At 39.0% G+C, this 10,711-nt stretch overlaps 1 protein-coding gene and 1 long non-coding RNA gene across 2 annotated transcripts; one reads left to right on the top strand and one right to left on the bottom strand.

Moving 5' to 3' along the window:
- Window positions 1-1,724: 1,724 nt before the first annotated feature.
- LOC113039397 (keratin, type II cytoskeletal 8-like) lies at window positions 1,725-6,142 on the top strand. The gene is made up of 9 exons (XM_026197292.1): window positions 1,725-2,012; window positions 3,154-3,362; window positions 3,561-3,621; window positions 4,130-4,225; window positions 4,444-4,608; window positions 4,958-5,083; window positions 5,164-5,384; window positions 5,496-5,542; window positions 6,008-6,142. Exons 1-9 carry the CDS (start codon window positions 1,725-1,727, stop codon window positions 6,109-6,111), a joined length of 1,317 nt encoding a protein of 438 aa, XP_026053077.1. The 3' UTR covers window positions 6,112-6,142.
- A 460-nt stretch (window positions 6,143-6,602) lies between these two features.
- Window positions 6,603-10,265, bottom strand: LOC113039398 (uncharacterized). Its single transcript, XR_003274983.1, has 2 exons — window positions 9,458-10,265; window positions 6,603-6,846 (listed from the first exon to the last, which is right to left on the bottom strand). It is a non-coding gene; the product is annotated as an uncharacterized LOC113039398 (long non-coding RNA).
- Between the last annotated feature and the right edge of the window lie 446 nt (window positions 10,266-10,711).

Genomic DNA, 10,711 nt, shown 5'->3' with positions numbered 1-10,711 from the left:
AAAACCCCATTGAGTGTTTGTAATGACTTTCTTTCGCGATCTCATGTGGAATTTGGTTGTTTTCTGTTATTAAAATATGCTATTTATAGCCTTTTATATCACTGCAGCTGCATTGTTATGAAACTACCCCAAATTTCAAGAAAATCATATACAAACCATATACTATTGTAATAGTTGGTTTATTATAGGATATTTAGTCGGTACAGAAAAAAAAGAAACATGAAGTAAACATCAGTAAATATATCTATATATCTCCATGTATATACATCTTTGGTCTATAAATCCTTATTGACTCTATGTGATCCAGTTAATCAATATAAAAATATTTATAAAACTGCACTACTCATTGTCAGCTAGTTTCATGCATTTCTGTTTGGTTTATTATTATTATTATTATTATTATTATTAATTTATTTTGTATTTTACTATTTCTTGAGGTTTTAGTGTTTAATACTGCTTTCATCTATCTTTATTTATGAGTTTCATTTAACAGTTTGTACGCATCAGAATTATTATAGTTAAAAATTAATAAAAACAATTGTCAAAACAATACAGAGACCAAATCATCTATCAAAACATAAAAAACCCATTAAAATAGAAATCAAAATAATAAAAACAGTATGATTTACCAGTAGATGGAGCTCTCAACGTGTCTGTAACTGCAGGACTGCTTGAAGGAAGACTGGATTGGTCTGCATAGAAATATGTTGTTTTTGCTATTTGGCATTGCTTGCATACCAAACAACTTAATAATCAATAATCTAATGCAACCTCAACCAAATAAATGTCTTTCTATTAAAAGAAAATGTGTATTGTAGGTTTCTTGGTTAAATAAAATAGCATCTGAAAACAGGAGCACATAAGGGAATTCAACCTGTTACATGTAAACATGAACATTATTTCTTTATTTATTATTTATAGCATTATAATTTAAAATCATATATTACAAAACAATAAAGAGAGCAAAACATCTATCTCAGTTTTCAAGCATTTTACGTACATGAAAACAAAGCAAGCAAAAAGAGGTCTTACCAGTAGGTGGCGCTCTCAACATGTCTAACTACAACTGTTGGAGAGAGAAAAAAACAGCTTGGTTTTAATGCATAGAAATACTTTGTTTTTGCTTTTTGAAATGCCTGGCATAACTGCAAAAAACGTACACTTTACTCTGAACTCTATCAAATGTGACACAAGTCATAAGTAGCATGTAGCAATAGCCAAAAGAGGCAACATTGTATGGGTCAAAATTATCTGTTTTTCTTTTATGCACAAAAATCATATGACTTTTAAGTAGAGATCATGTTCCAGGCAGATATTTTGCTAATTTCTTACCGTAAACATATCAAAACTTAATTTTAAAGTAATTGTATCTTGGCCAAATATTGTCATGTCCTAACATACATCAATGAAAATGATAACATGCCGTTAGTATGGTCCACATTAAACATTTAGCTGGAACATGAGCATGGTGAAACAATAAGAGAGATGAAGAGAGCGAGTGTGAGTTCACTGCCCATCTAGGAGCTCAGATAAAGCACACAGTGTGTACGTGCGTCCAACCTGAAACAGGTTTTCCCACAACAGGAACTCTCCACCCCATCCTGGTTGGCCTTTAAAAGCCCAGCCTCTCTACAGAGAGACACCCGTTGTTCTCAGGTCTGTCCACCTGTTCTCATCTGAAACGTCTTCAACTGCAGCTCTCTCACAGTCTCTCTTGTCCAACTATGAGTCTGAGAAACAAGCGCATCAGCTCCAGCAGCTCTGTGAGGAGCGGTGGGAAGATGGGAGGCTACGGCTACAGCAGTTTAAGTGGGATCTCCTTGGGAGCATCTGCCCCGAGCTTTAGCACCAGCTCTGCCTATCTGGGGCCACCCATCGCTAGCGTCTCGGTCAACAAGAGCCTGCTTGCGCCTCTCAACTTGGAGATCGACCCCAATATCCAAATGGTGCGCACCAAGGAGAAGGAGCAGATCAAGTCGCTGAACAACCGCTTTGCCACCTTCATCGACAAGGTAAAGTTGGGTCTCTTGTTCTCAGAGAGCGTTTTGTTAAATATAGTAGCCAAAAAGTAAAGGTCTTCAAATGTTAAAACCAACACAGCGATGATAAAGTCTTAATACGAGCGACATCCAAACCTCTGAGGGAAAGCAGATTTTGGTAGAGTCGCATGAAACTGATAGTTCTGTTGCGTGATCCACATCTCTGAAGCATGTAACCTGATAAAAAGCAGGTCAGATCTGACCAAGCCACTGAAGACAGCACTATCCCAGTGAGTATGAAGGAAGCTTTTGTGTGGCGGAGGACAATGCAACCGAATCCCAGGGGCCCGCTGGACTGAAATCAACACTTCGATCGCACCGAAGCACAACCGAGTCACTGTTATGTGTCGGGGCAGGGCTGGGTCCTCCAACACGGGTCTCGAGTCGGCTTCTAAAGCACTCAAAATGAAGGATTTACGAAGAACCCATATAGGTCAGTCGCTACTCTCCAGAGTGTTACCGTTCAGCTAATGGGGAGTCATATTGCTCCGTTAATGAGTCCATCCTGGCACGGTGGGCATCAATTAAAGCAGCCAGGCTTTCAGGATGTGCAGTGAACTGAAGAAGTCTTGAAGAGCTCTTAAATTCCACAGAAGTCGACTCTTTCTTTGTTCTTATTTAAAGATGACAGGAATAACTTTGGTAACAGAACATTAGTCAAACACTCTAAATAGCCAACCTTATGCTCCTCAAGGAAGATCTACAATTAAGGTGAACACCTTTTACATCAAAAATATGGTTAGTTTGAGAAAAATTCTTTAGATGATGTTATAGAAGCCACCTGAGGATTTACCGCTTCACTGAGCTTGCAATGCTTATAACATTGAATGCAGATGCTTATCATTTATACAGAACCCAAACTGAACTTATATTTAAATTCAAAATTCTGATACTGAAACTTGAACTTTTAATTAAATAATTTCTGTATTATTCAATTAAATAATATACAAAATAATTCATTAGCACTAAAAATACACTTTCAAAAAATGTTGACGGTCAGTAACGAAGGCACAAATTTCTCTTTATTCCTATATCTATTCCATATGAAAGTCAAACATAAAAAAAGGAAAAACTGAATAAATAAAAAATCTATTATTTATTGTTACCTCTACAGGTGCGCTTCCTGGAGCAGCAGAATAAGATGCTGGAGACCAAGTTTGAGCTGCTGCAGGGCCAGACGCCGGGCCGCTCCAACGTTGAGCCCATGTTTGATGCTTACATGGCCAACTTGCGCAGACAGATGGACGTGGTCAACAATGACAGGACCAAACTGGACGGAGAGCTGAGGAACATGCAGGGACTGGTGGAGGACTTCAAACACAAGTATTTAGATCTACACAAACATCTCTGTTCTCTGAACTTAGAGGCTATCTTGTATATCTTTGAGAAACCAATTATTGGGCCACACTGACACAGCTTGGGTACCATCAAAACCAATGGATCATACTTGCTATAAATGTGTTTTCAACCATTCACAGATTCACATTCACAAATATGCACGTTGTATTTTCTTTGACTCAGATATGAAGATGAGATCAACAAACGGAACAACCTGGAGAACGACTTTGTGATCCTGAAAAAGGTGGGATAGCTGGATGACTATGCGTCAGAGGTCAAAAATAGTGTTTTTACTCATTATGAAACACAAACCAATAGGTATGACCTCACTGTAATGTGGGGTTAGGACAGGCTACACAGTGAAAAGCTGGACTTTTTTCAGGACCAGGGAAAGTTAAACTTTCACAACACGTTGAATAAAAGCAGCCCAGGAGAGGGAACAATGAAATGTTTGGGATGGGTAAAGAGCTCTGAGCCTGAAGGGATCAGATCACCATTGACAAAAGCCAGGGTGGGGACGCGGCATTATTTATACACCAGAGGAGATCGGTTTTCAATGGCGTTCCTATCGGGAGCAGCAAGAAGTCAAAGCTGCATACTAAAGATCTACAAGAGATGTAGGTTTTGATATAGCAATAGAAGTCTTTTCTGGTGCATGGGGTGGGGGCTGTTGTTCAATGCCCAAGAAAGATACACAAGTTATTCAAAGTTGCAATTGAGAAGAGGAAAATGGAGTTCTGTGTGTCCCGCAGGATGTAGACTCTGCATACTTGGTGAAAGCTGATTTGGAGGACAAAGTTGGTGCCCTGACTGATGAGATCAACTTCCTGAGGACCATCTACGATGAGGTAATGCATATACGATAAACCAGCCATAAAACTATATCCAAACATAGGACACTGTTTGTCTTTAAATATTTACCTATGATTTGCCATCTAAGGAAACAGTGGTTGGACCAAAACAAACATTTCAACTAATATGACTTGCAAAAAAATATACAGTAGTGTATATAGTGGTTTCCATACAGCTGAACTACACATAAACTTGCTTCATCTCTATGGATCAGGAATTGCGTGAGCTGCAGGCCAGCATTAAAGACACGTCGGTCATTGTGCAAATGGACAACTCCCGAAACCTCAACATGGATCATATTGTGGCCGAAGTCAAGGCTCAATATGAGGAGATCGCAGCTAAGAGCCGCGAAGAGGCTGAATCCTGGTACAAGTCCAAGGTAGACACAAAACACACACTGTTTCCTTTTATAAATTGGTTGCCAAGTCAACATGAAACGCGATTTCCGAACTGTATTTCAAAGCACATTCAGTGACATAAAATCTAGGATGGGACCAATACATTGGGAATTCATTGGGTAGGGAAGCCATATCTTAACATTTTAATGAAATATTTTAAAGACATTTTTCCTTTGGAATGAGTAATCATTCACAATAAGACCCAGAAGACTGATTAAGAAAGTAAATAGGGTCAATTCTTTTCTTTAGAACTTCATAAACAGCTTTCATTTTAGAATAGACATCAAACAATCCAGTGAACTGTTCGTTTTTCCATCCCGTGCTGCTCAGTTCGATCAGATGTCCTCTCAAGCCATTCAGTACAACGACGAACTGCGAAACACTAAAGGAGAGATTGCAGAGATCAACCGCATGATCAGCCGTCTGCAGAGCGAGATCGAGGCCATTAAATCCCAGGTGAGAAATGTGCTGCATTAGCCTTTGCATTAACTTAAACCCATGATAGTCGCTAACTCTCAAACCTACGATCGATTTAGCGCGCTAACCTGGAGAACCAGATAGCGGAGGCCGAGGATCGTGGCGAGATGACTGTGAAGGAGGCCAAAGGTCGTATTAAGGACTTGGAGGAGGCGCTTCAGAGAGCCAAGCAGGACATGGCTCGCCAGCTCCGCGAGTACCAGGAGCTCATGAATGTCAAGTTGGCTCTGGACATAGAGATCGCCACCTACAGGAAGCTGCTGGAAGGCGAGGAGGACAGGTAATGTAATGAGTCCCGTTGAAGTGAAGTTTATTCTTCCTAAGAAGGGTGGAACTGAAATGTCAGCATTAAAAAATATTGACCGTCTTGATTTTTTCTTACCTCTTACAGGATTGGACAGCAGCCAGTTGTGAACATTCAGTCTGTTCCCAACTACAGTAAGTGTAAAATGGACTAATGGGACATTATTCATCACAACAATGACCACATAATACACACACTTCTATATGGCATTGCCCATGGCATTGTGCAGCTTGTAATGTAGTGTCTTTTTCCTCTAGAGATAAAAAAAAAAGCATTATTACCACTGGGATATGTTGAGATGCTCTTGAATTTTTTACATATCTTGGTCAAAAGGCCTCTTTAAAAAATATTTGCCGCTGGTCCATTCCTTTATGAAACAGGCACTTCCAAGCACTCGTCCATGTAGAAATTCAAACCTGTCTCACAATATGCCTGAAAGTGAAAGAGGACATTCAACATCACATTAAAAAAAAGTTAAATTGGTCCTAAATCCCATTTCATCTTGAGTTCATTACCAGCACACATTGTGACCATAATACAAAATCTGAAAACGTACCATTTCTTCTATTGTTTAACTGAATTATTGTTTTTCTTCACAGGTTCCAAAGGGATGAACGGGTTTCAGCAGAACAGCTCTCCATCACCTAAGATCCTGATCAAGACTACTGAAACCAGAAACAACACCAGATTCAGCACTCACTGATGTGTTAACCATTACCAGAAATGCTAAACTATACCTACACTGTTAATTATTTGACTGTAAATTTACAATAAATTGCAGGTTAATAATTGCATGACTTTCACAGTAAGTTACGGTAACATTTTTACAGTAAATTATTGTGAAATGACAGCTGTATACTGTGACTTCACAGTAATTCTGACATCGCATTACTGTGATTTAGCGGTAAGCTGCTGTAGAATTAATGTATTTAACTGTGAAATTACAGTTGGTGTCTATGTATTACTGTAATTTAACAGTAAGCAGCTGTAGAATTCATGTATTTAACTGTGAAATTAGTGTCTATTATTGTAATTTAGCAGCAAGCAGATGTAGAATTAATGTATTTAACTGTGAAATTAGTCTATCTATTACTGTAATTTAGCAGTAAGCAGCTGTAGAATTACTGTACATAACTGTGAATGTCTATCTATTACTGTGATTTAACATAAATGATGGACCAAACAAAACTGATAAAAACAGTGACATAACTTTTATTTTTTAGAAGTAAAATACAATTTAATTACATGAATAAAACACTGGGCAACAGGGATTGACACTGGGTAACAGGAATGTGTGTCAAAAGAGAAAGAAGGAGACAGAGAAGAGAGAGTGAGGGAGAGAGATGTAAGAAAAGACAAAAAGGTGGGAATAGAGAGGGTCGCAGGTGTCTCTCTCCTTCCCTCGCAGCTGGCACCTGCATAGTGTGGGTTCTATCCACTATATACAAAAGATAAGAAAGACAAAAAGTTTAAGTTACTCTGTGGTGGACTGACTCCCTGTAAGTATGGTGCTCGCATTGTAACACTAATCCTAAAATGTCTACAATTTAAGTAATTTCAACTATTAAAAAAAATGTGAATAGTACTCTCAATTAATATTAAATCAACAAACCAGGACTCTAATCACTCCTGTTACTTTTACCCAGTCCTATTATTTTTCACGTGAGTAACAGGACTGAAAGTAACATGATTGAGGTTAAAAGGTTAGTTCACCCAAAAATGAAAATTCTGTCAGTAATTACAGAGCACAAATTAAGATATTTTTGATGAAATCTGAGAGCTGGATCACTCCTCCATCGGCTTCTAAGGGTTTGAAACTTGCTGGCCCAGAAAAATGTATTAGAGACATCTTTAATATAGTCCAAGTGACTCCAGTAGCTCAATCTTAAGTTTATAAAGCGACGAGAATACTTTGTGCGTAAAAAAAAAAACAAAAAACAACTTTATTCCACAATTCATTTCCTTCTCTGTGGGCCTTGAGTTTTTTCATGTAGTAAAACAGCGTAGCGCTTCTGTGTTATACGTCACACGTAGGCTCACTATTGGCCGACGCTGGTCATGTGTGTGATGCATGTGACGTATAACACAGAAGCGCTACGCTGTTATACTACATGAATTCACCCGAGGCCCAGAGAGAAGGAAATGAATAGTGGAATAAAGTCATTATTTTTGGGGGGGTTTTGCGCACAAAAAGTATTCTCGTTGCTTGGTAAACGTAAGATTGAGCCACTGTAGTCACTTGGACTATATTAATGATGTTTTTAATACATTTTCTGGGCCAGCAAGTTTCAATCCCTTAGAAGCCTATGGAGGAGTGAGACAGCTCTCAGATTTAATCAAAAATATTTTAATTTGTGTTCCGAAGATGAGAGAAGGTCTTACGGGGTTGGAACAACATGAGGGTGAGTAATTACTGACAGAATTTTCATTTTTGGGTGAACTAACCCTTTAAGCAAAAATTGCATGCTAAATTGCATAGTAATTCAACACAGTAGCAAGTAATGTAAATTTACACTTAAAACTATTGTAAAGTACTGTAAATTTTACGTTTTTTAGACGTCAAGGCATGTTAAAATCAAATAAACGTAAAAACAATTAATTTTACACATTTATTTTGCAGTCTGTCTAAACTCTACATTGAATCAGGAGACACTATAGAACACATTAAAGGGATAGTTCACCCCAAAAATCTTTGGAACACAAATTAAGATATTTTAAGGAATCCGAGAGCTTTCTGTATCCTCCATGGACAGCAATTATTTTACTTTCAAGGCCCGGAAAGATTGTTAAAATAGTCCATATGTATACAGTGGTTAAACCTTAATGTTATGAAGCGACGAGAATACTTTTACTGCGCAGAAACAAAACAAAACAAAATAGAATACCGACTTTATTCAACATTTTTCCTTTCTGTGCCAGTATCCGATGCTGTTCACGTGATGTGTTCTTGATCATGCATGTGATTGCATTGGGCACAAAAAGTATTCTCGTCACATCATAACATTGAGGTTGAACCACTGTAGTCACATGGACTATTTTAACGATGGTTTTACTACCTTTCTCGGACTTGAAAATGGTTATAACATAGTAGTCTATAGGTGGGATCAGAAAGCTCTCATATTGCTTAAAATTTTCTTAATTTGAGTAGAACAAAATTCTTGTGTTTGGAACATCGTGAGGGGATGTAATTAATGACAGATTTTTAAATTTTGGGTGAACTAACCCTTTAATAGCTTCAGTAAACTTCTTACTGCATAACTACATCTAGCTTAAAGGAACACGCCGACTTTTTGGGACTTTAGCTTATTCACCGTATCCCCCAGAGTTAGATAAGTCCATACATACCCTTCTCATCTCCTTGAGTGCCTCTGTTTGACGCACCCACCGCTAGCCTAGCTTAGCACAAAGACTGGAGGTAAACAGCTCCAGCTAGCATACTGCTCTCAATAAGTGACAAAATAACGCCAACATTTTCCTATTTACATGTTGTGATTTGTATAGTCACAGTGTGTACAAATAACAAGGTCATATGAGACACAACCATCTTCTAACTGTATACATACTGGGAACTATATTCTCAGAAGGCGAAGCACTGCTACTTCTTTGGAGTGATTTACTCCAATTCTGAGCAAACTCTCTGCTCCTCACCACAGGGCTTCTCAGGTGCTGTGAGAAAATCACTCCCCAAGTAGCAGTGCTTCGCCTTCTGAGAATATAGTTCCCAGTATGTATACGGTTAGAAGATGGTTAGAGTCACTGTGACTATACAAATCACAACATGTAAATAGGAAAATGTTGGCGTTATTTTGTCACTTATTGGGAGCAGTATGCTAGCTGGAGCCGTTTACCTCCAGTCTTTGTGCTAAGCTAGGCTAGCGGTGGGTGCCTCAGACAGACTTACGGCAAGCACGGAGATGAGAAGGGTATGTATAGACTTATCTAACTCTGGGGGATACGGGGAATAAGATAAAGTCACAAAAAGTCAGCATGTTCCTTTAACACAGATACTGTGTTTCATTAGTCCGTTCTTAAATTGGAACACAGCTTACATTAGATTGACATCCATTCGAAGTCAATGAGCTTCCTGATAAGAGTGCAGACTTGCTGGTTCATGTGACCTCTCTGCCTCTTAGATTTTGTTCCCGTCTCTGGGTTGATGCCCAAGAAGCACCTACAAACAAAAAGACAGAAGAAACCTGTTAGTTTAATTCGTGTGATGAAAAAGGTGTCAGTTCCCAGTCACCAGCTTCAGTGGGTCACTGCTTTTGCAGTACAGAGTCAAACTAAAGTTAGCTCAGTTTAAACAAAGGTGTAATTCAGGTGTAAGTACTGTAATTCAGAAAAAAAAATGCATGGAACTGAACTGAAAAACATTTCCATCACAAACACAGTCAAGAATAGACCTTCACCAAAGTAGAGGTGTGTGATTTACCTAGGCAAAGCATTCGCACACAACAATTTACATAATTTACATGTTCCGTTTGCAGAGGATGGAGTAAGAGCCTGTTGCCTGTCCATCTCCCTATGGCTGTTTCTACTTGTACTCTTCCTCCTAGAATTATTACCCGTTCACAGATGATGTGATAAACATTTCATTTCTTATATCTTTTTCACAATAAAGCACCCAGTTTTCTAGTTGTTTCTGACGTTTTTAAGCTTTGTCTCTGGTCTAATCTGGTCTGGTCTCCAGCACAGACACACAAATTAAGGCCCCGTCCACACTACTGCGTTTTCGTTTAGAAACGGAGAATTAAAACGAATATCTCCGTCCACACCAGCGTTTTAGCTGCGTATAATGCTGTGTTCACACCAAACGCGAATAGAGCGTCTGGCGCGAATGATTTCAACGTTAAGTCAATGCAAAGGCGCGTTTACGCGCGTCTGGAGGTCTCGCGGCGCGAATGGGGCGTTAAGCGCGGCGCGGAAGACGCGAATTGACGCGCGAATAGAGGGCTTCGCGCGAAACGCGCGTTAAGCGCGAATGGTGCTTTTTGTGCATTTAGCGTTTGACGCGAATTCGCGTCTGCCGCCCGAGTTGAAAAATTTGAACTTTGGCGTCAATTCGCGCCGCGTTAACCAATCAGGAGCCTGCTAGGAGTCACTCATTCAACAGTATGTTCCTGCAGCCTCCGGTTGTGCAGGAATAACGTTACCCTTCTCCACTCATTCAACAAGGAGGAACGACAGATGTTGTCAGTGAGCAGTCAACCGGAGCTATATGACAAAAGTTCATATTTCTATAGAGACAGGGATAAAAATGACCTATATATATATATATATATATATATATATATATATATATA

The sequence above is a fragment of the Carassius auratus genome, chromosome 22 (assembly GCF_003368295.1).
Source record: "Carassius auratus strain Wakin chromosome 22, ASM336829v1, whole genome shotgun sequence".
Classification (NCBI taxonomy): Eukaryota; Metazoa; Chordata; class Actinopteri; order Cypriniformes; family Cyprinidae; genus Carassius; species Carassius auratus.
This window is presented reverse-complemented; position numbering and strand designations above follow the sequence as displayed.

Bases quoted from the DNA above. Each gene is read 5' to 3' on its own strand.
- LOC113039397 (XM_026197292.1), top strand. From the start codon at position 1,725: ATGAGTCTGAGAAACAAGCGCATCAGCTCCAGCAGCTCTGTGAGGAGC. The intron at 4,609-4,957 runs GTAGACACAAAA...CGTGCTGCTCAG, and splicing joins AATCCTGGTACAAGTCCAAG to TTCGATCAGATGTCCTCTCA. The intron at 5,084-5,163 runs GTGAGAAATGTG...CGATCGATTTAG, and splicing joins TCGAGGCCATTAAATCCCAG to CGCGCTAACCTGGAGAACCA.